This window comes from Euleptes europaea, chromosome 5 (assembly GCF_029931775.1).
Source record: "Euleptes europaea isolate rEulEur1 chromosome 5, rEulEur1.hap1, whole genome shotgun sequence".
Classification (NCBI taxonomy): Eukaryota; Metazoa; Chordata; class Lepidosauria; order Squamata; family Sphaerodactylidae; genus Euleptes; species Euleptes europaea.
In genome coordinates this window covers 12,667,516-12,694,803 of record NC_079316.1, presented here as the reverse complement: position 1 = coordinate 12,694,803, position 27,288 = coordinate 12,667,516, and the positions used below count along the sequence as shown (strand labels likewise).

The 27,288-nt window shown below is 44.0% G+C and overlaps 1 protein-coding gene across 1 annotated transcript in view; it reads right to left on the bottom strand.

The window, feature by feature from the left end:
• Window positions 1–1,438: 1,438 nt before the first annotated feature.
• Window positions 1,439–27,288, bottom strand: part of MCCC1 (methylcrotonyl-CoA carboxylase subunit 1) — a 31,572-nt gene continuing 5,722 nt past the window's right edge. Inside the window, exons 4-19 of the mRNA XM_056849570.1 lie at window positions 26,767–26,862; window positions 25,157–25,278; window positions 20,789–20,936; window positions 18,924–19,045; window positions 18,541–18,652; window positions 18,056–18,137; window positions 15,916–16,043; window positions 13,728–13,911; window positions 12,571–12,680; window positions 10,458–10,674; window positions 9,140–9,226; window positions 7,299–7,348; window positions 6,028–6,165; window positions 4,674–4,781; window positions 3,848–3,919; window positions 1,439–1,586 (exon numbers count right to left, since the gene is read on the bottom strand). Coding sequence (XP_056705548.1) covers window positions 1,467–1,586; window positions 3,848–3,919; window positions 4,674–4,781; window positions 6,028–6,165; window positions 7,299–7,348; window positions 9,140–9,226; window positions 10,458–10,674; window positions 12,571–12,680; window positions 13,728–13,911; window positions 15,916–16,043; window positions 18,056–18,137; window positions 18,541–18,652; window positions 18,924–19,045; window positions 20,789–20,936; window positions 25,157–25,278; window positions 26,767–26,862 — 1,896 coding nt within the window. The 3' untranslated portion in view covers window positions 1,439–1,466. The remainder of the gene's footprint in view (window positions 1,587–3,847; window positions 3,920–4,673; window positions 4,782–6,027; window positions 6,166–7,298; window positions 7,349–9,139; window positions 9,227–10,457; window positions 10,675–12,570; window positions 12,681–13,727; window positions 13,912–15,915; window positions 16,044–18,055; window positions 18,138–18,540; window positions 18,653–18,923; window positions 19,046–20,788; window positions 20,937–25,156; window positions 25,279–26,766; window positions 26,863–27,288) is intronic.

The window sequence follows — 27,288 nt, the reverse complement described above, 5'->3', positions numbered from 1 at the left end:
GATACAAGCTAATTTCCCCTCTCCTTAATCTAATAAAAGGATAGCTCCAAGGAAGGAAGACCGAGGAGTCTCCTATGGGAAGGATCAGACCAGAAGGTGAAGCAAGTAGCTAAATTCTGTGCCGCAATATATAAGATCTGTCAGACAAAGCTGGGACTTGGTAACTTAAAATGGAGAATGTTTTATTAATTCGAACTGTCTATGAATCATATATCCTATAGTTTTGTGTGTGTGTGTAAAGTGCCATCAAGTCACAGCCAATTTATGGCGACCCCTTTTTTGGGGGGTTTCATGGCAAGAGATTTAACAGAGGTGGTTTGCCAGCGCCTTCCTCTGCACAGCAACCCTGGTATTCCCTGGTGGTCTCCCAATCCAAATACTAACCAGGGCTGACCCTGCTTAGCTTCTGAGATCTGACGAGATCACGCTAGCCTGGGCCATCCAGGTCAGGGCATCCTATAGTTTTAGTTACTGTATATTCTCCAATTTTAATCCTGTAACTGATATGTTTTTAATGGCATTTGCCGTATAAATAAATGAATCTAAACCAGTAAAAATCTTTGTGCTGTGCTGGCAGCTGCTGCCAAAGCAACATTTTTTTAAAATCTGCATAGGAAATCACATCTCCAATGGCCAATCAGAAGCCTCACTGGACAAATTCTCTACCTTGCCCCTCCCACTTTCTATCAACTTGCAGCGTGAGTCATCCCCGATTAATCACAATAGACAAAACTTTCCTGTCCCCCAGTGTCAACTCACACAGTTTTTACTGTGGGTAGTTTATACTTTTCCCTGGCCTGGATGCCCCAGGCTAGCCCAATCTCGTCAAGACCTCAGAAGGCAAGCAGGGTTGGCCCTGGCGGGAGACCACCAAGGTAGTCCAGGGTCACTACGCTGAGAAAGGCAATGGCAAACCACCTCTGAACTACTCTTGCTTTGAACACCCTGCAGGGGTCACTGTAAGTCAGCTGTGTCTTGACAGCAAGATAGACAGACAGACAGTTATCAGCAACATATGAGCTCTAAGTTTGGGCAACTGGCGTATCTTTCATACTAGAGGAGTACACCTCAATGCCCTGACCTGGATGGCCCAGGCTAGCCTGATCTCATCAGATCTCAGAAGCTAAGCAGGGTTAGCCCTGGTTAGTATTTGGATGGGAGACCACCAAGGAATACCAGGGTTGCTGTGCACAGGAAGGCACTGGCAAACCACCTCTGTTAAGTCTCTTGCCATGAAAACCCCAAAAGGGGGTCGCCATGAGTCGGGTGCAACTTGACGGCACTTCACACACACACACACACACCTCAATACTTTGAGGCAATTGGCCAGCCGTGGTGGAAAAATAACCAAGAGTGCATAGGAAAATGATTTTATTACTAATCAGTTCAATAAATACAAAAAATACAGATGATTTCATGGGGGGGGGGGATCTGACTCAACGTGTACCACCTTGATTCACTGGGGATTATTCTGATTCTGAGTCTTCATCCTCTAACTCAACCAGTGGAGCATGTCTGCTGGCCTGTGATCCCTCCTGGTAATGAACCTTCTTTATTACCCCGGCTTTTGAAGCTCGTATAGTATGCTGTAAAGGAAGAGGTATATCGTAAATCAGTAATGATTTCTTGTAATGCCAGCCCACTACAACATGGTTATTATTATTTTTATTTATTGACATAATTTATAGCCCACCTTTCTCACTTGGACTCAAGGCAGATTACACAGAGTGAATCAATACAATCGACAGGATGGGATATTCAATAAACAACACAGTTGGATTAGGGTTGGAGAACCAGTCAGAAATCTCAAAACAGAACTGGAGTTAAGCATAATCTTTAGTCTTAACATGACATGTTAAATATAAAATTACATAGCAGGATACTAGTTTCTTTCAGAAAGCTAAACACAACGCATTAAATGATACAAAAATCCAAAACTGATAAAAGGAAGTATTTCTTCACACAATGCATAGTTAAATTGTGGAACTCCCTGCCCCAAAATGTGGTGATGGCTGTCAACTTGGAAGTCTTGAAGAGGGGAGTGGACATGTTCATGGAGGAGAGGGGTTCAGCCTGAAGAGGAGAAGACTTAGAGGGAGATACTATAACCATCTTCAAGTACTTGAAGGGCTGTCATATAGAGGACAGCGCCGAGTTGTTTTTTGTTGCCTCAGAAGGTTGCACCAGAACCAACGGGTTGAAATTAAATCAAAAGAGTTTCCGTCTAGACATTAGGAAGAATTTTCTAACAGTCAGAGTGGTTTCTCAGTGGAACAGGCTTCCTCGGGAGGTGGTAAGCGCTTCTTAACTGAAGGTTTTTAAGCAGAGGCTAGATGGCCATCTGTCAGTAAGGCTGATTCTATGACCTTAGGCAGATCATGAGAGGGAGGGCATCTTAGCCATCTTCTGGGCATGGAGTAGGGGTCACTGGGTGTGTGTGGGGGGGAGGTAGTTGTGAATTTCCTGCATTGTGCAGGGGGTTGGACTAGATGCCCCTGGTGGTCCCTTCCAATTCTGATTTTATGTTTTTCATCAGCGGTCAGCACTAGCAGTTTGTACATATTTTTGGGGGGGTATTTTTCGGGTTTGGGTTTATCGGCCAGAGGAGACTGAAGGAAACCAGGGGCAGGGCTGGCATTATGCCTTCGGCATTATTCGGGGTCTGCTTTTTCGGCCCCCATTTATTGCTGGTAAAAAAAATACACCCGAAGAATACTGAAAAGGTTATTCGGCATATTGATATGCACACCCCTAGTCGGCACCAGTGGCAAACTTCTCCTCCCCTCGGAGGCTGGGAGCTCCGAGGCTAATGATTTCAACCGAGCATGAGTCATGCAAAAATAACTATGCACTGGTTGCATCAAAAGTTAGCTCACTATATACTTCACTAGGAGGAAAAGACTCAATTAGCATGAAGATGGATTGCTACGGAGCCTGGCACACAACAACTGCTATTTGTACAATACTCGGCAGCAGTTCAACATGCAAGATACAATTCAGCGTTGATTAGAAAAGTCCAACAGAGCAAGTGGTATTTGAGGTTATTACCACCATGCAAGGAACCCAGCACAACTAATCTGCACTTGCATATCCATACTCTGCAAAGGTTTTATGCCAAGTATAAGGAGTGTTACCAAGAAGAAAATGCAACAGTGTTTTTAGGAGCATCGTTGGAATGTGAAGAACATAAGAAAGGCCACGCTGGATCAGACTAAGGCTCATCAAATCCAGCAGTCTGAAGCCAGGGTGTTACACACAGTGGCCAACCAGGTGCCTCTAGGAAGCCCACAAACAAGACGACTGCAGCAGCAGTATCCTGCCTGTGTTCCACAGCACCTAATATAACAGGCATGCTCCTCTGATCCTGGAGAGAACAGATATGCATCAGGACTAGTAGCCATTTTTACTAGCAGCCATGAATTCCCCTCTCCTCCACGAACATGTCAACTCCCCTCTCAAAGCCTTAAGAACATAAAGGATCAGGCCAAGGTCCATCAAGTCCAGCAGTCTGTTCACACAGTGGCCGACCAGGGGCCTCTAGGAAGCCCACAAACAAGACATCGGCAGCAGTATTCTCCTGCCTGTGTTCCACAGCACCTAATATAATAGGCATGCTCCTCTGATCCTGGAGAGAACAGGGATGCATCATGACTAGTATCCATTTTGACCAGTAGCCATGGCTAGCCCTCTCCTCCATGAACATGTCCACTCCCCTCTTAAAGCCTTCCAAATTGGCAGCCATCACCACATCCTAAGGTGGGGAGTTCCACCATTGAACTATAATTTAACCAGCCACAGAGGTTCTCAGGCTTCTTTACCCATTTTAAAGCGTTATCATGATGCTCACCTCCATTTTCATAGCTATCATAACCACGAGTGGATCCCCAGAGTGGACTTTGTCCCCAGCTTTCACAAACACCTACGAATTGAGAAGCAAGTGAGAACAGCTGAAGCCAGGGTGTTACATTCCTACTTCGCAGAGATCGCCACGGTAGGGTTCCTCTGCAGACGAAGAGGAGGAGGAGGAGAAAAGATTCCTTGTGCAAAGCTGAACAACGGAGTCAGCTTCTGAGTGTGCTTCGTGGAACGGGTTCCTCCACCAGGACACCAGTTTAGGGGCGCCCACAAAAATGGGCTCCTAAAAATGTAACAAGAGTGTGCAAAAACCTCCCAATTTTTTCCACACTGTGTTTCATACAGGAACTAGGCAGACAGAAATGGGTGTGGTTCCCGTATACACGTACATGCAGCAGCAAACACGCATTTGCAGTCATGAAATGGACAAAGAACGGGAGCCAGCGTGGTGTAGTGGTTAAGGAGTCGGGACTAGGACCTGGGAAACCCAGGTTCGAATCACCACTCTGCCACGGAAGCTTGCTGGGTGACCTTAGGCCAGTCGCACACTCTGAGCCCTGACCCTGGCTAGTATTTGGGTGGGAGACCTCCAAGGAATACCAGGGGCATGATGCGGAGGCAGGAGAACCACTTCTGAATGTCTCTAATCGAAGGTCTCGTGCCTTGAAAATTCCACCAGGGGGCGCCACAAGTCAGTTGTGACTTGACAGCAAAAAAAAGGGGGGGGCAGAAGAGCCCAAAAAAAGAAACAGAAAACAATTCCCCATTTTGGGAACAAACGGTTCTTGTGCCTCTCCTACCTTGGCTGCCAGAATTACCTTTTCTATTGTCCCCGTCATGGGGGCCACAGCCCCGCCCGGATCTCCAGGTGCACTCACTCCAGATAGGTATTTTGGTACCGGGAGACCGATCTGCTCTCTGCCATCCTGGAGAAAGCAAAACCAACCCAGTGTAGGTAAACATTACAACGCATTTACAACGGACACAAAATGTAGATTGTCCACATTCTGCAAGGACAGGCGCTAATGGAATGGGTATTAAATACTTGATTTAGTGACACAGCTTTTACATTCATCATAGTCACTTCAGTTCCCTTTAAATCACATTTACTGGAATAACAACTACCAATTACCATCAGTGTTCTAAGAATACCACTAGAAAAATTCCCTTTTATCAACAGGACTGCGAAAGCAATGCAGAAAATTGCCAAGGTAATTTATTATGTTAATTTGAATTGGTTTCCCAGACCTTACCCAAAGGCCTACTTCCACGCTGTGCTAATGATAATGGGAACAACTACAATAATAACAAAATATGATGCATGAAAAACCCACACATCTTCTCGAAATGATGCGTGTGAGTTTAGCAACATGTTTCTATTCTGATGACTACAATTTTGTAATCTGCCATAGGCCTTCTGGGGCAGGATGAATTAGAAATGTATCCTCTCCAGTGAATAAAATTCCTGATATAGATATTTCCAATTCCTGGAAAGCTCATGTAGATATTTAACCATTTATACCATGGTTCCCCAACATGGTGCCCATGGAACTTTCCAGAAAGTGAGTGTGGCCTTCATTGGGCAGGGCTTGTTATTGGTTGCCCTCTACCTCCTGTGGCAGCCATTTTAGGGTGGTATTCACACATGAAGCTGCCTTATACTGAATCAGACCCTTGGTCCATTGAAGTCAGTATTGTCTTCTCAGACCGGCAGCGGCTCTCCAGGGTCTCAGGCTGAGGTCGTTCACATTACCTATTTGCCTAGTCCCTTTAACTGGAGATGCCGGGGAGTGAACCTGGGACCTTTTGCATGCCACTCACCATCCCCTCTCAACATTCCAAAGGTGCCCACAGGCTCAAAACAGTTGGTGAACCCCTAGATATCCTTCCAAATCCCATCTCTCCACTGCAGGACTGAAAGGTGCATAAGTGATATTATGCAGGACTTAGTTTCTCACAGCCAATTTATTCCTTGAAAGGTTCAGAACTAAATAGCATTCTGTAATTGAAGCCATAAATGGTTGGAAGATTACAAAAAGCTTACGGGCTACTTACTGAAAAAAAATTAAACATTTATTTCAGCCCTTCACTGATTGCCACTTGTATTTATCTAGCTACATTTTCCACCGCTTGAAGGTTCATTCCCTTGATAAATGAAGTAGAAAACATTACCAGCGTGAAGAGATAAATGGTATCGTCCGCGACAACCAGCTTGGATTTATGGACAACTCCGTTAACTGAGCATCTTATGTCATCCGAGTCGCCCTCGCTTGAAAGGCCCCCACAAACATGGAAAGACTGATCCTGGATCTGAAACACATTAGACATTTACAGCTTTTTACCATTTCTGAGCAAGCGAGCTTGGGACAACCAGCATGCTGCATTCAGAGAGTGGATGTGCTGGACATAACACATCTCTTCCACCATTATTAATCCGGCCAATAAGCACACCCCTCCCAATACCCATGCCCTGACCTGGGAGGCCCCGGCCAGCCTAATCTTGTCAGATCTCAGAAGCTAAGCAAGGGCAGCCCTGGTTAGTGCTCGGATAGGAGGCTGCCAAGCAGGTCCAGGGTCGCTACACAGAGGCAGGCAATGGCAAACCACACCTAAGAAAGGTCGCCACATCTAAAAAAAGGTCACCATATCTGGTCGCCACACCTTAAAAGGGATATTGCAGAGTTTGAGAAGGTGCAGAAGAGAGCAACCAAAATGATCAGGGGACTGGAGCAACTGCCCTGTGAGGAGCGGTTGAAATGCTTAGGGCTGTTTTGCTTGGAAAGAAGGTGGTTAAGGGGAGAAATGATAGAGGTCTATAAAATTATGCATGGTATGGAGAGTGGACAGGGAGAAGCTTTTCTCCCTCATAACACTAGAATGCGGGGTCATCTGCTGAAGCTGGAAGGGGAAGAGATTCAAAACAGATAAAAGGAAGTATTTCTTCACACAACGCATAGTTAAATTGTGGAACTCCCTGTCCCAGGGTGTGGTGATGGCTGCCAACTCAGAAGGCTTTAAGAGGGGAGTGGACGTGTTCATGGAAGATAGGGCTATCCATGGCTACTAGTTAAAATGGATACTAGTTCATGATGCACACCTATTTTCTCCAGTATCAGAGGAGCATGCCTATTATATTGGGCGCTGTGGAACACAGGCAGGATAATGGTGCTGCAGTCATCTTGTTTGTGGGCTTCCTAGAGGCCCCTGGTTGGACACTGTGTGAACAGGCTGGACTTGATGGACCTTGGTCTGATCCAGCATGGCCTTTCTTATGTTCTTAAACCACCTCTGTTGGTGTCTTGCCTTGAAAACCCCATGATGAACTGGCATTAATCAGCTGTGACTTGACGGCACTTTAAATCTTGTGGGCTTCGTAGAGGGATTTCAAAGAGGCCCCCTATGACCTCTCCCCAATAAAATCTTATTGTTTTGGAGACTTTTACCTGCATGTGGTATGACCCATCACGATTGTAGGTTATACTTATGTTCACATCTGTGTAAAGCAAAAAAAGTTTAGACATTCAATTAAAAATTACTAAAATAAACATATATCAACTCAACATAGGACTATCTGATCTGTATAGTTAATCTATATAATGGATAACAATCTAATCAGCAGACCTGATGTTTTAAAATCTCCCTCAGCGCCCCCCCCCCAAGATGAGATGCAGACTTAGAATCAGATACCCCAATCAATTCTATTTAAAAACTAGCCCATCTTCTCAGATCTTGGAAGGTAAGCAGGGTTGTCCCTGTTTAATACTTGAATGGGAAACCACCAAGGAAATACAAGGTTTCTACGCAGAGCCAGGCAATGGCAAAACACCTCTGCATGTCTCTTTTCTTGAAAAACCTATGGGATCAGCAAAAGTCAGTTGCAACTTGACGGCACTTTCCAGCAGGGAAAACGGCCATTTCCACTCCCAGTGGAGTAAACAGCAACATTAGAGAGTGGTATGTAATTTAGATCAGGAAAATAGAACGGGAAGGAATACTGAAAAGGAAAAGAAACAGAAAAAGAGAAAAGGGAAAAGAAAGATGTAACTCATATGCACATGCTGATTGGCATATCTGCACCTGTGTTGATTATCTCATATATAGTTATCTGCACCTGTGTTGATTATCGCATATATAGTTATGAGCCAATCACTTACCTCGATAATAATCACATTATGACAAAACAGATTTAGAAAAAGATAAGATTCATATTTTTCTATAAATACGCACAACTCTGACAAGCAAAACAGATTTCTCTGGATGGAAGTCTCAGAAGAAGACTAGGTGAGATTTCTGTGAGTGTAACTTGGGTTTTTTGATAATCATTAAAAGCAGTGAGACAAAAACCTGAAACCTAGTTTATTTTTTTAAAACTATTACTCGCTATAATGTGATTAAGCAATGCTAGGAACTTTGATAATTTTAGCACTTATTCTTACAGTCATTGAAGGGTTAACTTTTACTGGCTTGTATTTTCGGCAGTCTTGCATAATAAAGGGAATGATTTCTTTTCTCAATAAAAGATAAAAGTTTTAACAGGTTTTCGGTCTAGTTTGCTGGTTATAGTTTAAAGAGCCGAACTCACCCCCCTTGTATTATCACACTGAAAGGTTGATAAATCATCCTTTAATAGATAAATCCCGGAGAATTCTGCTGCTAAACGGTTTGCATAGGCAAAGCCTTTTGAAACGGTTTATTCTGGATTATCTAACTGGATGCAGGAGCGAAATCTCATTACAAACCTGATCTTTGAAAGTTGTTAAGAACATAAGAAAAGCCCTGCTGAATCAGACCAAGGCTCATCAAGTCCAGCAGTCTGCTCACACAGTGGCCAACCAGGGGCCTCTAGGAAGCCCACAAACAAGGCGACTGCAGCAGCATCGTCCTCCCTGTGTTCCACAGCATCTAATAGAACAGGCATGCTCCTCTGATACTAGAGAGAATAGGTATGCATCATGACTAGTATCAATTTTAACTAGTAGCAAGAGAGGTTCGGAGGTGGTTGGCCATTGCCTGCCTCCGTGTGAGCTGAGAGAGCTCTGGGAGAACCGTGACTGGCCCAAGGTCACCCTGCAGGCTTCGTGTGGAGGAGTGGGGAATCGAACCCGGTTCTCCAGATTCGAGTCCAACTGCTCTTAACCACTACACCTCGCTGGCTCTCTTGCTCCAATGTACATTGATAATAACACCATGTCGGTATTTGTACCTCTTTGTCATCCTCTCCTGTACACAAACCAGAACAAAACTTGTCACTCAAAATTCCCTTACTCACAGTTCAGTCACTTACCGTTTTCACCATCTCGAAGAATCAGGTTTCTAACATAGGGTATATTTAGCCTTCTGCCACTGCTGGATGCAAATGGTGAGAACTTATCTAGAATATGTTTTTTAAAAATGCAATTTTACACTTTACATACAACAGTTTAAAAACCCCAGCAACATCTATCCCAAACATATGAAGGGGAATTCTGACATTGAGGCCTAGCCATACCCAGAATGCTATGCATGAATCAAAGTAATTAGAGCAATAATACGTTTACAAATCTTTATACATATATCTACTCTGTAATAACATCCTTGTTGAAATAGAAACAATGGCTGGGTACAGTTGCTGGGAAGTGAACTTTCCCTCTTACAGTGGCTTGCCAAAGGGTCAACTTGACATCTATGCCTCTGACCATTCATAATGGGGAGGGGCTGTGGCTCAGTGGTAGAGCATCTGCTTGGCATGAAGAAGGTCCCAGGTTCAACCCCCGGCATCTCCAGTTAAAGGGATTAGGCAAGTAGGTGATGTGAAAGTCCTCTGCCTGAGACCCTGGAGAGCTGCTGTCAGTCTGAGTAGACAATACTGACTTTGATGGACCAAGGGTTGGAGGGGCCGTGGCTCAGTGGTAGAGGAGCTGCTTGACAAGCAAAAGGTCCCAGGTTCAATCCCCGGCATCTCCAGTTAAAGGGACTAGGCAAGCAGGTGATGCGAAAGTCCTCTGCCTGAGACCCTGGAGAGTCGCTGCCGGTCTGAGTAGACAATACTGACTATAACGGACCTTGAAGGTCTGATTCAGTATAAGGCAGCTTCATGTGTTAAGTTCCTGTAAACCAAAGGTTCCCTTTTTTTGAGTCATGTAGCACTTTTCAGGAGAGAAATTTGTCATGGAGCACTAATTTTCACCTAGCAACTATATACTAAACCAAATGACAGTAGTATTTTTCTATCCAATCTCTTCATGGAGCACTAGATGTTTTGCAGAGCATCAACTGCTCCACAGAGTACAGTTTGGGAACCTCTGCTGTAAACTATCATTGATCAGGAGGAACACTTGAGTTCCATGAACACATGAAGCTGCCTTATACTGAACCAGACCCTTGGTCCATCAAAGTCAGTATTGTCTACTAAGACCGGCAGCGGCTCTCCAGGGTCTCAGGCAGAGGTCTTTCACATCACCTGCTTGCCTAGACCCTTTAACTGGAGATGCCGGGGATTGAACCTGGGACCTTCTGCATTCCAAGGTCCATCTGCCTGACCACCCCTGTCATATATCAGGTCCCTTCACCAAAATGATGAGGCAAAATATGTTCCGAAAGGGATAAGATGACCAAAGGCTTACCTCTGGACTGCTTTCTAAAAGCATCTGTTGCCACCTTCTCTCTGAGAAGGAGCCCGAAAGCTGCCTGGCAAAGGGCCACGCTAGACACGGCCTCTTTGGGCGGAAAGAGTTTGTCGTAGTGTTGAGGGATGAAATTGGTGTGAACGTTGCCAGCCTCAAACTCCGGGTGGCCCGAGAGACTCAGTAAGAAATCAATGTTGGTGCTTAGCCCTACGATCTGTTGGGGGGGGGGGAGGAGGGAAGAGAACCACTAGATGAGAACGAAGATTCGGGCATGGTTTCACTCATACGATCTCATAGTCATACAAAAGTTCCTTAAACATGTGAGGGAAAAGATACACCCTGACTACTTTCCTGTCTTAATTTAATAAATGGCTTTAAATGGCTCGCAGGGTATAAAGAGCATATATTATGCAGACCAGGCCTTCTTAAACATTTTCCACTCGTGGCCCCTTTTCACCCGAGAAATTTTTATGTGACCCTGGGTATATAGGTATATAAAACAGGTATACAAATCAAACATTTACTGATAATAAATCATTAAGAAATTTATTTTAAAACAATTCTTCGGTATACATATAATTTTACCATTTACTGTTGCCAAATTTTTCGCGACCCCCACATTCAGTTACCATATGGGGTCGCGACCCACAGTTTAAGAAGCTTTGATGTAGACAACGTGGACACATCACCATTTTCCAGCAGTATTTATTTGCACTGACAACGTGGATTTCACCAGAGGGGACTCAATTCCTTTTAAGCAGGGGCCAAACAAAGCTTCGCTGTACTGTTTCAAGTTTAGCATACGAGCGGGCAAAACAAGTGCTCATAAGAACATAAGAAAAGCCGTGCTGGATCGGACCAAGGCCCATCAAGTCCAGCAGTCTATTCACACAGTGGCCAACCAGGTGCCTCTAGGAAGCCCACAAACAAGACAACTGCAGCAGCATTTGCCTGCCTGTGTTACACAGCACCTAATAGGCATGCTCCTCTAATACTGGAGAGAGCAGGTATGCATCATGACTAGTATCCATTTTGACTAGTAGCCATGAATAGCCGTCTCCTCCATGAACATGTCCACTCCCCTCTTAAAGCCTTCCAAGTTGGCAGCCATCACCACATCCTGGGGCAGGGAGTTCCACAATTTAACGATGCACTGTGTGAAAAAATACTTCCTTTTATCAGTTTTGAATCTCTCACCCTCCCACCTCAGCAGATGACCCCATGTTCTAGTATTATGAGAGAGTGAGAAAAGCTTCTCTCTGTCCACTCTCTCCATATCATGCATAATTTGATGGATCTCTATCATGTCTCCCCTTAACCGCCTTCTTTCCAAGCTAAACAGCCCTAAGCGTTTTAACCGCTCCTCATAGGGCAGTTGCTCTAGCCCAGGTCCAAGTTGCTCGCAACTGTTTCAGCAAGGCTTGATTCGCGCTCATTCATAGAAAAAAACTGTGTTTTCACTCTGACAACCACCATCACGTTACTTGGACGATGCCTCTCTGCAAGCCCTGGCTGCTAAGAAAATTCACACAAAATTCTTGCTCGACATTTAATGCGCTGCAATTTACGTTGTTTTGGCCCCAGAAATTTTGACATCACGTTCAATTTTATTGTGCTTTTATTCTTGTTTTACTTTTCACTACTAAGCAGTTGGAGGAAGAAGGAGAAAAAGAAGGAGAAGAAGAGTTGGTTTTTATATGCCGACTTTCTCTAACACTTAAGGAAGAATCAAACCTGCTCACAATCGCCTTCCCTTCCCCTCCCCACAACAGACACCCTCTGAGGTAGGTGGGGCTGAGAGCTGCGACTAGTCCAAGGTCACCCAGCTGGCTTCATGCGTAGGAGTGGGGAAACCAGTCCGGTTCACCAGATTTGCTCTGTTCTGTCGCTCTGAACCACCATACCACACTTAGCCACGGCCCTCGGTTTTCAAAACCTGAGCAAGGCCATTAACAACAGGTAGTTTGGGAGGTCATTAATTCATAGCGTCATCATGACTCAAAAGCAACTTGACGGCACTCAGCACACACACGCATAACGGCCTTTGACCACATACAATAACTTTTTTACCCAATTCCTTTTAAAATCTTACTGGACCTCTTATACTTACGTTATACTGTCGAAGGCAGTACCTTAACTTTCTTAAGGCGGCTTGTCGATCCTCTGCCCAAACTACTAATTTGGCAATCATTGGGTCGTAGTGTATGGAAACCTCATCTCCTGCAACAGGAAGGCCCGGAAAAGTTTTTTTTTTTTTAATTATTCAATTTATACTTGCCCTCTCTTGACACAAGTTGGGGTCAGTTTAGGAGGCAGCGGAAGATGGTTATATTCAGGACTGCATTTGGTTAAATTTAATCACAGTGCTAAGTATTGATTGTTAAATGTTGGTTTTTATATTTTTAATGTATTTTATTTCATGTGTTTTATCTATGTTTGTCAGCCGACTTGAGCTCTACAACGAGGAAAGGCGACTAATAAATGTTTTAAATAAATCAATAAGTAAAAGAGATAAGCTGTGTGTATGAAAGAAAATATTTTAAAACAATACGTTCACTGTCGTAATCCCAAAGGTGCCTGCGGGCTCAAAATGGTTGGGGACCCCCTCCTCTTAACTACAGCTATCCAGATGCCCCCAGGCACAAAAGAGAGGGGCTTCCCCTCTTAGTCCACAGTTCCAGCATTGCTGTCAGACAACCTTCCGGTTCCAGACTTCAGAATTATATGCCAGAAGCATCCTTTCCACCAAACCTCAGAGACAACAGAAGAGATGGGAGGGACCCAGCAGAGATAAAGCAAAATCCACTAGGAAGTGCTTCAAATAGTGCATCACAGCTGTGTAAAATCCAGTCAAATTTTTCTAAGCACAACGCTTTTAAACAATGCTAATAAAGTGTCGAATCCTACAATTGAGCACAAAAAGAAGAAGAGTTGGTTTTTATATTCCGACTTTCTCCACCACTTAAGGCAGAATCAAACCAGCTTACAATCACCTTCCTCTCCCCACAACAGACACCCAGTGAGGTGGGTGGGGCTGAGAGAGCTCTAAGAGAGCTGTGACTAACCCAAGGTCACCCAGCTGGCTTCACGTGGAGCAGTGAGGAAACCAACCCAGTTCACCAGATGAGCCTCCGCAGTTCATGTGGAGGAGTGGGGAATCAAACCCGGTTCTCCAGATCAGAGTCCACCACTCCAAACCACCGCTCTTCACCACTACACCACACTGACTTCCCGAGACATCTTCCCAGTGAGTGTTTTCAGTTTTACCTTGTCTTACCCCAGTTTCTATCCGGGTGCAGCTGTCGGTGGGCGGCGTGGACACATGCAACAAAGGACCAGCCCCCGGCATGAAGTTGCTGTTGGGATCTTCGGCGTAGATCCGGGCTTCAAATGCGTGACCCTTGAGCAAGATTTCTTCCTGAGTTAAAGGGAGCTTCTCACCCACAGCAACCTGTAGAGGGAAGCAAGGAGACAGCTGATATCAACGAATCAAGATAAAAACTTAAGCACTGAACAAAAATAATAGCGAACATTTACATCACAATTTGAAGAATTACGGCCACTGTCCTAGATGAGCCCCATCTTAGGCTCAACGCTGCATGGATATAGTAAACCCTGCATTAAACAGAAAGAGCTGGAGATGGAAAAATTTCAGAAGAAATGGGTGTTTTAATTTGATTATATAAAGTAGAAACTATAACTTAGTAAAGAAAGGCGGGGGCATATTACTAAATAAAAGAATATCAGTATTAAAGCAGTAGATCTATTGTGTATATGAAATAGTTACGGTAAGTTTAGAGCAGCAGACGAAGAATTGAAGTATAGAATGGGAAATGTGAATTGTATTAAGTATCAAGTATTAAGTACTCCTCCGATAGATAGCCTGATATGTAGTAGAAACATGGATAAAGGATTCAGAGAGATTATTAATTAAATAAATGTCCAGTATTACATGAATGGTGAGGGGTCTGGAGACCAAGTCCTACGAGGAAAGATTGAAGGAGCCGGGTATGTTTAGCCTAAAGAGGAGAAGACAGAGAGGGGATATGATAACCATCTTCAAGTACTTGAAAGGCTGTCATAGGATGGTGCCGAGTTGTTTTCTGTTACCCTAGGAGGTCGGACCAGAACCAACGAGTTGAAATTAAATCAAAACAGTTTCCGTCTTGACACTAGGAAGAATTTTCTAGCAGTTAGAGCAGTTCTTCAGTGGAACAGGCTTTCTCGGGAGGTGGTAAGTGCTCCTTCCCTGGAGGTTTTTAAAAAGAGGTTAGATGGCCATTTGTCAGCAATGCTGATTCTGTGACCTTAGGCAGATGATGAAAGGGAGGGCATCTTGGCCATCTTCTGCTCACTAGGGGTGTGGGGGGGAAGGTAGTTGTGAATGTCCTGCATTGTGCAGGGGGTTGGACTAGATGACCCTGGTGGTCCCTTCCAACTCTATAATTCTATGATTCTATGAATGATCAATTTAAAACAAACTCCCCGAAAGATTGCTCACACTGTATGTATGTGAACGATTTAGAATGCTGTTTGTTTTTAAAATTTAAAAAAAAATTAAAAAAATTAAACAGAGAGAGCTGGCGTGGTGTAGTGGTTAAGGTGAAGGACTATGACCTGGGAAACCCAGGTTCGAATCCCCACTCGTGCCTTGGAAGCTTGCTGGGTGACCTTGGGCCACTCACACACTCTCAGCCCTGACCTTGGCTAGTTATTTGGATGGAAGACCTCCAAGGAATACCAGGGGCGTGATGTGGAGGCAGCCAATGGCAAACCACTTCCTGTATTTTGTTCACCCACCTATTAACTGATCTCCCCCCACCCCATTCCAGGGAAAGGGGGACATTCCATGATGCTTGCAAACAGCTAACCCTTTATCAAACACCACTGCAACTGATATTAGGGTTTACTCTATATCGGGATCCTCAATGTGGTGACCGTTGACACTTTTTCAGGTGCCCACCAAGCACTTTAAGAGAGTGGGAGGGAATTCACACAACACATAGTTAAATTGTGGAACTCCCTGCCCCAGGATGTGGTGATGGCTGCCAACTTAGAAGGCTTGAAGAGGGGAGTGGACATGTTCATGGAGAAGAGGGGTTCAGCCTGAAGAGGAGAAGACTGAGAGGGGATACGATAACCATCTTCAAAGGGCTGTCATATAGAGGATGGTGCCGAGTTGTTTTCTGTTGCTTGAAGAGGGGAGTGGACATGTTCATGGAGGATAGGGCTTTTCATGGCTACTAGTAAAAATGGACGCTAGTCATGATGCAAACCTATATTCTCCAGGATCAGAGGAGCATGCCTATTCTATTAGGTGCTGTGGAACACAGGCAGAACTTGCCTAGTACCTTTCGCTGGAGATGCCAGGGATTGAACCTGGGACCTTCTGCATGCCAAACAGATGCTCTACCACTGAGCCACGGCCCCTCCCCTTACATCCAGAGATTCTTACCCTCAGTTGCCACTCCACCAGGTCGGTTCCCGTGATCATCTCCGTAACCGGGTGCTCCACTTGAAGCCGAGTGTTCATCTCCATGAAATAGAAGTTGTGCTCATTGTCCATGATGAATTCTACTGTTCCTGGAATATTTAAGGAAGGGATAGTACGCCTAGGTGGGAATGCTTTCCCTAGGCAAGCCCCAGAAGAACATAAACCCCAGCATAATTTCATTACCCCTGGATTAGAATTCATCTTGAACGAAGTACCAAAATATATATATATATCCCAGAACATAAAGAGCTTCGGAATCCTTCAGGAAGTAAACCAGAAATATATTTACTCGTTATCTTACATAGGACATTAGAAAAACAGTTGGGAAATATTTTTAGATACTTAACAACAGCAGCAAGAATCATATGGGCGAAAAAATGGAAACAGAAGAAGTACCCACATTGCATGAATGGCATCAGAAAGTTATGGAGTTGAGTTTCTGACTTTAACACTGATTGGAAGGTATGGTCAATATATATAAATCAATTTGTTAGGGACAGAAAAATGACCTTAGGTTTTAGAACTTAAATTTATTAAACTGTAGATTAAGGTGAAAATAGTCAAATAGTAACTAAAGTAAAAATAGATAGAAGAAATAATATATATTCTGTTCTGTATGAGGTAAGTTGGAAGTCGGTCTTTTTTTTTAATTTCTGTATTGTTTTATATTTCCCTTTTCTTTTCTTTTTTGGTATTTAGGTTTTTTGTATATTTTGACATATTCTGTAATATTCTTGCATACTTCAATAAAACTTTAAAATATTTTTTTAAAAGGAAGTTCAACCCCAACTCTAGGTGACCCCAGAACATACGAGCCATGCTGGATCAAACCAAAGGTCCATCGAGTCCAGCATTCTGTTTACACGGCAGCCAAGCAGCTGCCTCGAAGACCCCCACAAGCAGGACCTCCGCAACAGCATCCTCCTGCCTGTGCTCCGCGGCTACTGATTTAAAGAGGCATCCCGCCTCTGGTACTATTAGCAGTCAGAGCCCATCCTCCTGTTAAAAGGCTTCATGGAGGAGAGGGGGGCCTCTAAGACTAGTCGCCATTGATAACATTAATCTTTGTCTTTCAAATGAAACCAGCATGCTGTAGAAGTTAAAGTGTAGAAAAGAGCAAGAGTCCAGCAGCACCTTAAAAGATTAACAAAATTTCATGCAGGGTATGAGCTTTCGTGAGCCACAGCTCACATCTTCAGATACAGCTAGAATGTGATTCCAGCTATCCTTAAGTAGAGAGGAGCGACTTAGACACACAAGGGGAATGTAAATGTCAAAAGTAAATGACATTAGCAGGCACGATTGGATTAGGTGTGATATGCAGAGGGGTAGTAGGTGTGTTGAAATTAGCATTGGTAATGAGACAGGAATCCTAGATCTTTATTCGGTCCAGGAGAATGCATAGTCTCGAGCTTCATTATTAGTTGTAATTCACCAGTCTCTCTTCCTAATCTCCCTTTGAAATCCCTTTGTAAGAGAACTTTACACAACACAGTTAAATTGTGGAACTACCTGCCCCAGGATGTGGTGATGGCTGCCAACTTGGAAGGCTTTAAGAGGGGAGTGGACATGTTCATGGAGGACAGGGCTATCCATGGCTACTAGTCAAAATGGATCCTAGTCATGATGTATACCTATTCTCTCCAGGATCAGAGGAGCATGCCTATTATATTAGGTGCTGTGGAACACAGGCAGGATAATGCTGCCGCAGTCATCTTGTTTGTGGGCTTCCTAGAGGCCCCTGGTCGGCCACTGTGTAAACAGACTGCTGGACTTGATGGGCCTTGGTCTGATCCAGCGTGGCCTTTCTTATGTTCTTATGTTATCACTTTATAAGAGAACAAACTTTTCTACTGTTAGTGATAGACTAACACGGCTACCCATCGTGGTTAATGTGTGACAGGGAAAGCAGGGTAGTTTGCTTTGTTTTCAACATGACTTGCAATTTGCCCTTTAAAATTATTTTTCCCCATAAAAATGGGCCTCTTGAGTTGACAGAAGGTGCTGGAGGCAAAAACTGCCATTAGCGGAACAGATCTTCAAAATACAACCACAGTGTGAACCCAAACACAGCCCCAGAATCCAGGGAAGCTTACAATACCTGCCCCAAAATAGTTTACAGCTTTAGCCGCCTTGACAGCCGCTTCTCCAAGTTTTCTTCTCACTTCAAGTTCAATCCCTGGCTAGGAACAAATGAGACAGTGTTCTGATTACACAGAGAAACGCTACATGCTTGCACAAGCTAGCGGATGCAATGTGATCTTCCTGGGGCAAAAAAACAGATACTAAAATGTTGTCTAGTTATTGGACGCAGTTCTACAGGCTACATTTCAACGTAAGATCAGCTACATAAAATTAAGACTCATGGAGAAGGGTACCTAACCGGACTCGGCAATTTCCAAACCCTGTCAAAAATAAAATAAAAGCCTTTAATGTGATAAAATAATTTAACATATGACAAAAAGTTGAAGCCCAAGGGGTCATCTGCGCAGTGGCTGGACAGTTACGACTCCAGAGCTATGGAGAAGCAAAGGAAAATGGCATTTGCAAGTTCCTCCACCATCTTTTCAGACAATGGCTGCTTACCCCGGGAGCTTCCTCAATGATTTTCTGATGTCTTCTCTGTACACTACAGTCTCTTTCAAACAGGTAGACTGCATTGCCATGCTGGTCTCCAAACACCTGAACTTCTACATGCCTGTAGAAATTTTGTTTTTTAAAAAACATCAGGACAGTTACAACAGTGTCCATCAATGCAAAATTTTAATAACAATGGAGTAAGATGCAAACAGCACACTGTTAGATGAAAGCTTCTTCTTTACATACTTTTAGCATATTCTGTCATTTTTTAAAAAGTTTGGAAAGTATGGTTTTCCTACGCTCCCCAACCAGAGACTTCTAACCATCTGCTGCCCTCCATGTCTGCGTATCCCTTACTTTATTACACATGGATAAGATTATTTCATTACCTTGGATTATCGACAAATTTCTCTATCAACATGGCATCATCATTGAAAGACTTCTTGGCTTCTCTTCGGGCCGATTCTAGTTGCTCCTGAAATTCTTTTTCTGAGAAGACGATCCTCATGCCCTACGAAGCAACACAGCTGCTTTGTTAGACGGACAAGAAAAAGGGAGAGTTGCCGATCCAATTAACTACGCAGATTCTAATATTGTTTCAGCAGCAGTTGACACGACAGTGACTGCTTCTCTCTCGCTCCTCTTTCACAGTGTATTTATTAAATTACCCTTCTTCTACTCTGCACTTGGGCTTTCTGTTTATGCTGCTCTTCCTCCTACGCAACGAAAATAAACCAGCACTAAATTAAACCTCTCAACTTGCATTATATAACTTCAATTACAATGTGCAATAACGTACAACGTACAAACTATAAACGTATCATACACATAAGTATTTTGTATCAGCTTGTGTCAGCCTTCCTTAAGTCAAAAGAGCATGCCTGAACGCTTTAGCTGCGAGAAGCAGATACAAAAAGAAAGAAGGCATTTTTAACTTAGCTGACAGAAGCACCAAGCTGAAGAAGCCAGTTTTACATGGTGAAGCTGAAGAAGCCACTGTTTTACGTGGTGAAAACGCTGACACATTACGGAAGGCACGTTTCTTCCCTCCCTCCCCCTGGTAGGAAGTCGGGCTGCTACTCTGTCAGCAAAAGGAAAGATTTGTTACCATTGTGACTTTGATGAAATGCAAGTCTTTCAAGTTCATGGAAGCAGAGGATTTATATGGACTTATTTATTTGGTTTTGTATTATTGTAAGAGTGGGTCTACTTATGGGCATAGTATGTTTATAGTTTGCACGTTGTACGTTATTGCAGATTGTAACTGAAGTTATATAATACAAGTTGAGAGGTTTAATTTAGTGCTGATTTATTTTTGTTGCGTAGCCCATATATAGCACTGGTGAATTATTTGTTTGAATGCTCTTCCTCCTATGACAGCCATTTTGTGGCTGCGCCCCCCACCCTGTGTTGGAATTCCAAAGATGCCCCCAGGGTCAAAAAGGGTTGGGGACCCCTGATATAGAACAGCGTGGTGTAGTGATTAAGAGCGATGGTTTGGAGCAGTGGACTCTGACCTGGATAACCAGGTTCGATTCCCCACTCCTCCACATGAGCGGCGGAGGCTAATCTGGTGAACTGCATTTGTTTCCTCACACCTACACATGAAGCCAGCTGGGTGACCTTGGGCTAGTCACAGCTCTCTCAGCTCCACCTACCTCACATGGTGTCTGCTGTGGCGAGGGGAAGGGAAGGCGACTATAAGCCGGTTCGATTCTTCCTTATGTGGTGGAGAAAGTCGGCATATAAAAACCAACTCTTCTTCTATTAGTGGGATTGGTTTTATTATATATTTATGCTTATTGTTTATTGTATATGATTTAATTGTATATTATTGGTGTTGTTAGCTGCCCTGAGCCCGAATAAAATAAATAAATTGAAAATTAATAAAGAAATAAATAGAAGAAGAAAAGTTGGTTTTTATACCCCATTTTTCTCTACTTTTAAGGAGTCTCAAAATGGCTTACAATCGCCTTCCTCTCCCCACAACAGGCACCTTGTGAGGTAGGTGAGGCTGAGAGAGTTTGGAAAGAACTGTGACTAGGTCACCCAGCAGGTTTCATGCGGAGGAGTGGGGAATCAAACCCGGTTCTCCAGATTAAGAGTCGGCCACGCTCTCAGGCATCCCTGATTACTTCACATGGTTGCACTGGAGAAAGAAAGAAAGCTCAACTGGAACAGCAGAGCTTCCGGCTGCCCTATTTCTACTGGCAAACTGAGCAGCGGATGAGGAGTACGTTCCCGTGTCCCTTACCTTTCCTCCACCACCACGAACAGCCTTGATCATGACCGGATACCCTATTTTTCTGGCGTGCTCCTTCAAGCAACCGTCGGACTGATCTTCCCCATGATAGCCTTCCACAACAGGAACCCCGGCGGCGGCCATGATGGCCTTGGAGGTGCTTCAAAAAAGAAGGTGATAATGATATTTATTTGTTTATTATTTCAACTTACTAACCCGCTCCCCCCCCTACCCCGCCCAAGGTGGCAGTGACTGCAAGAGCTTCTTATCACGAAGCTCAAATTGTACAAAGAAGGCGTGCTTCATTTTGCCCAGACAATCCAGGACCTGCCACAAATGTTATCACTTCCTTAGGTGGAAACCACTTCCCCGGGTATTAAAAGTATTACTTATGGAGTTTTTTTTTTTCAAACTAATGAATATAATTCAATTTTTTGTATTTTACTATTTTGTATTCCAAATTTTGTATTCCAAATTGATTGTATTTTCTTTTTTATATATATATTCATGTGAAAAAAAAAAAAAGAAAGAAACCACTTCCCCCAAGCCATGTGCACAGCCTGGGAAGTTCTGATCTGCCAACCGGAGTTCCTCAATATGCATTACTTGCAGTATAAAAGTTCCTCACGCAAAGCTTACTGGGTTTTGCAGTTCATCTATTTAATTTTCTTCCCTCCCCCCGCCCCCATAGCTATTCTACTTTTAATGTTTTGATAAAGGTTAACAATGTGATACTTAGTTTTCTGGCCCCTTCCACAGTGATTTTTTTATCCCAAACGCAGAATGCAAAGGAAGCAAGGCAGCCCTGATATAAATCTTCTTCTACAGCATCCTGTGGACCTTCTTTAGGGTTGCCAACCTCCAGGTGGGGCCTGGAGAGCTCCCAGAATTACAACTGATCTCCAGACTGCAGAGATCCATTTCCCTGGAGGAAATGGCTGTTTTGGAGGGTGGACACTATGGCATTATACCCCACTAAAATCCCTGCCCTCCCCAGGCTCCACCTGGAAAATCTCCAGGAATTTCCCAACCCATAGTTGGCAACCCTATGTCCTGACACAGCTGATCTCTTTGGAGGATCCCATATTCACATCATTCCAAGAGCTACAAAATATGTGCAGGCGTCGCTTGTTGAAGAATCAACTTTTTCCATACGAAGATGCCATAAGTCCGCTACAAAGATCTCTTTGTGATCTCACCTACCAAAGTAAGGTGGACAGCCATGAGGAACGGGGCCTTGTCTGTGGTGGTGCCCTGTCTGTGGACCTAGACCGTCTCTTTTGAGCTTCAGTCACCAGATGAATTTATATACTTCATTTATACTCCAACTTTCTCCCCAATGGGGACCCAAAGCCACTTACATCTCTCCTTCATTTTATCCTCTCAACAACCCTGTGAAGTAGGTTAGGCTGAGAGTATATGATTGGCCCATCTAGCAAGCTTACACGGCAGAGCAGGGATTCGAACCTGGCTCTCCCAGGTCACAATCAGACATTTTAAGCACTACACTACAGGTTCAGATGTTTTTATCTTCTGGGAAATTTGGTGAGTGATACACCAGCGTGGTGTAGTGGTTAAGAGCAGAGGACTCTGGAGAACAGGGTTTGATTCCCCCACTCCTCCACATGAGCGGCAGACTCTGATCTGGTGAACCAGGTTTTGTAAAGAAAAGCAACCTTGCTCTTCTTCTGTGCTGTGCTGTGCCATGGATTAGCTCCACTGGCGGATGGAGTAGCTGAAGGACCAAAGCAGTATTTTAATAAAGTTTCTGACACTCTTCCTGGTCCTGTTTCCTTAAGGTCGTGTTTTGTGAGAGCTCTGAGTTATTTTTTAAGCTAAGAGGTTTTAATCTTGTTTTCCCTTTTGTACTGTGTTCTGATATTTTGAGTATACAGTCATGATTCTGCTGTTTAACCTTGTTTTGCTTTCTGTATGTGATTTGTCTGTTATCAGTATGATGCCATGAGTGTACGTGTTGCTCTAAGGCCTATATGCCTCATATGTGTTTTAGATAATAGCTTATGTTCCTATTTAGTTGTTAGGTGATTTTGCTTGACTGTTGTAGTTTAGAACTTCCTTAAGATGAAACTCAGCTTGCATCTGTAGTTTCATCTCCCCGAAAGGGGAAGATGTAAAGAAAAGCAACCTTGCTCTTCTTCTGATCACCAAACCTTGGTTCAGGCTGCGGCCTTCTATGTCTTCAATGTCTTGATATCAGACTCTGGGAGCTGATGACCAGCTCTCTCACAAACCATTCCCGTGAGAAACCACTCCCATTTCCCATGGGAAGCCACTTCACTTTGGGGAAAAGGTGTGGAGACCGGAGGCATTGCCACCTCCACTTCAAAGCACCTCCATTTCAAAGCCTTCCTATTGTAAATCAGCTATCTGTTCTTTTGGTGACAATCCTGTTAGAAGCCTGACATCTCAAAAGCTTGAAGGAGCCCAGATGTTTTGTATTGCAGCAGAGATGCAAATACATCTATAACTTCAAAAGGCCTAGAGGTGTCATGCCAAATACCTTACAAGTTTATTGCGTCCCCAACATCTCATTGGGCGGAATGGCCATCACCCAATGAGATGGGAGAGATAAATATGAACTCTGTTCTAATCAAAATCATGAAGCTTGGGAGGGAGACATGCTGGTCATGTCTCCAAGCGATCATCATCTGGGAACCATGAAGGGCTGACACTCTGCGTGTTAGGACCAAAACCTGGTTCTTGGTAACTATAAATCAACTAAAACCTTGCATTTGTTACTCTCTTGGAAACTTTGCCTATTTTGCCTGAAACTTAAAGAATTACTGTGAAGTTAGAGATTGCTAAGATTTCTTGTTTTTATGCTATCTGCCTCACAAATAATTTCCTTTCTGTAACGAGCACATTTTATTAAATAAACTTATAGACTTTATATTGAAGTCTGAGAAACCTTTTTTGGGTCTCAGGGCTAAATCCAAGTGCCTGAGTGTGTGTGTGTGTGTGTGTGTGAGAAACCACCTACCCTAGTGTTTTGTGGCAATAAGCCTCCCCTGGCAGAAGCTCTACTCTGCAGGGACGGTTTTTGCTTGTTTTGACTTTTGGGAAACTGGCTGGGGAAGAGTAGCTCTCAGCTCATCCCTGGGAAAGCCAGCCTTTTGGAATTGAGAGCTGGGGGCGATATACCTGTACTGCGCTCAAAGGGGGAATCCTGGGGCACAGTAAGGAATTTGGGTTTTCCTAGGAAAATATTTGGTGACTTTGAACTACAGAGGAATCGGCCTGCTGGAGAACAGACCGAGTCTCCTCAACAAGGTAGCAGAGTCTACCCGCATTGTGCTTTAGGGAGAGTCCTGAAGCCCAGTGGGGAGTTTGGCAACTTTTGACCCAAGGAGGAACCGGTTTGCTGGAGGGCAGGCCGGACCTCCTTGACAGGTTTGTTTTCCTCACTCCTCCACATGCAGCCTGCTGGGTGACCTTGGGCCAGTCAAAGTTCTCTCAGAACTCTCTCAGCCCCACCTACCTCACATGACGTCTGTTGTGGGGAAGGGAAGGTGATTGTAAGCTGGTTTGAGACTCCTTAAAGGTAGAGAAAATCGGGGTATAAAAGCTAACTCTTCTTCTCCTACCCCCCCACCCACCCCCTTTATGTTTGTGACTTTTATTGTGTTTTTAGGGGAGGGGCTGTGACTCAGTGGTAGAGCATCTGCTTGCCATGCATAAGGTCCCACGTTCAATCCCTGGAATCTCCAGTTAAAGGGACTAGGCAAGTCAGTGATGTGAAAGACCTCTGACTGAGATCCTGGAGAGCTGCTGCCGGTCTGAATAGACAATACTGACTTTGGTTCTTGTAGGTTATCCGGGCTGTGTGACCGTGGTCTTGGTATTTTCTTTCCTGACGTTTCGCCAGCAGCTGTGGCAGGCATCTTCAGAGGAGTAACACTGAAGGACACTCCTCAGATGCCTGCCACAGCTGCTGGCGAAACGTCAGGAAAGAAAATACCAAGACCACGGTCACACAGCCCGGATAACCTACAAGAACCAATGAACTCTGACCGTGAAAGCCTTCGACAATACTGACTATGATGGGCCAAAGAGTCTGATTCAGTATAAGGCAGCTTCATGTGTTCATCTATTTTTACAGCTTTTAAATTGTTTCTTGTTGTCATTTGACTGATTTTATGTGATGGATCTTACTGCCTGTCTTCATTGTATCTGTGATCTCATTTTAACCCACCTTAGGAATTTTCCTGTTGAAATGAAGCATGAAAATACTCTAAGTAAATGAAATGTATGCTTATGAAGAGCGGGGAGTTCAAAGCCACAGTCAGATACAAACACATATTAACAATCCCCGTAAACAGCCCTGTATAACAGATTTAGTCTTGAAGCAAAACTAAGTACCTCTTAATGCCCATGTCTCTAATGGCAGATGAGGGAGGGCCTATAAAGATGATTCCTTCTCTACTGCACAGTTCTGCAAACTCTGTGTTTTCAGACAGGAAGCCATAACCTGGATGAATTGCCTATTAAGGAAAATACCAATAACATATTGCATGACTTGACTGCTGCAAAGTGCCCTATATGGGGCTGCCATCAGAGACTGTTCACAAGCAGGAGTCAGTCCAAACAGAACAATTTTCCAACCGACTTGGTTCACCAGAAGCACATTATACTGGTTCCCCACAGCCTGCCCTGGTTTCCTGCTGCTTTCGAGAAACATGACAGCATACAATGCCAGATATTTCTCTAACATCTGCTGACTTATTCACTAGTGTCCTGCCCCTCTGTATTTATTTGATTTGTGTCCCACTTTTTGACTGGAGCCCCATAAAAGGCTCATGTCATTTGTAAAAATGCAAGAAATGCCATGCATAAAACATGTTTAAGAAAACACTTTTCAATTTAAACATTAAACCATAAAAAAGACGTAGGCAGGGTGAACAGATTGCAAAAAAGAAATTCTAGCACTCAGGAAAAAAATGCTTAAGAAGTCTTAAAAACAGAACATTTCAGAAAGATGCTTTGGTAAAGGTTCAGAGACAGTGGACTATATTACTGTACGTACTGCCTGTTGCTGTAAGTATGCTCTGGCTATATAATTTCTGCACCGTTCAACATGTCATGCTAATACTTAAGCTTTGTTTCAGTTCTGTTTTCAGATTTCTGCAGTCCAACCCTTATTGCTTAGCTTATTGGATTTCCCCGCCCGTTGATTTAACACTGTGTAATCTGCCTTGACTTTTGGTGAGAAAGGCTAACTATAAATGACACAGATAAATAATAGATAAAAATACCCCCCAAAAAAAATCCCAATGTGCAGAATCTACACCAGCGAGTCACTTCCAGGTTGTACCATAGAGTTTCCTGTGATTCCTAGAACTACCCTTTCTCACTTCCAGGCTGTACTTGGAAGTGACATAGTGATGTCTGTGACATTGCCAAGGTCACACACACAGCGTCTCTGCCCGCAATCCTACCACTGGTTGCCAGGCTGAGGCTGGCGACACTACCAGTTTCCTTTGTTTAGGATGCCTCTTCACCTCCAGTGGTGGAAGACTCTTCGCTGCAGCAGCTGAAATTACCCCTAAGGACTTGGCTGGTCAACAGACATTTAATGCTGAAAGACTTTCCACCCAGCTGAAATTTATTTAGAATACACAAGCATACCAAATGGGTTGAAATTAAATCAAAAGAGTTTCCATCTAGACATTAGGAAGAATTTTCTAACGATGAGAGCGGTTCCTCAGTGGAACAGGCTTCCTCGGGAGGTGGTGAGCTCTCCTTCCCTGCAGGTTTTTAAGCAGAGGCTAGATGGCCATCTGTCAGCAAGGCTGATTCTATGACCTTAGGCAGCTCATGAGAGGGAGGGCATGTTGGCCATCTTCTGGTTATGGAGTAGGGGTCACTGGGGGTGTGGGGGGGAGGTAGTGGTGAATTTCCTGCATTGTGCAGGGGGTTGGACTAGATGACCCTGGTGGTCCCTTCCAACTCTATGATTCTATGATCCATACCTGTGCTGCTGACTTTTTGGCCACCTGCATTATCTTCTCCATGGCCAGGTAGCTCTGCTGCGAAGGTGCGGGGCCGATGGCATATGCTTCATCTGCCTGCAGTGAAACAAAAAGGCGTATTTAAGCCTCACGGGAAACAATATAAATGGAGAACAGACTACTGCAAAAAAATATTAATAAAATGGTTAAATTGGTTGCAGTCCTATGCTTCAATCGGATGAATGAGGTCCACGCATGCTGGTCTCTGCTATGGAGCGCTCTTCCACTGGCACTTCCGTTTACAGAAAGTCCCTGTGACAAACCAATTACTTCCACGGTTTTGCCAAGTTGTCCAAACTCTCAAGTTCAGAGTGGTTGGTTTGGAAGGGGCAAACAAAACAAAGGCCGAAGTGTGAGTCCACACACCTCAGGATATCACTGCCACCAGCCCCTTTGACTACCCAGACAGCCAGAGACCAAGGGACCAAGCCTTGTTTAGCCCTTCCTGGATCTAAACGTGAAACCGACCCTGTAAGGCTGTAC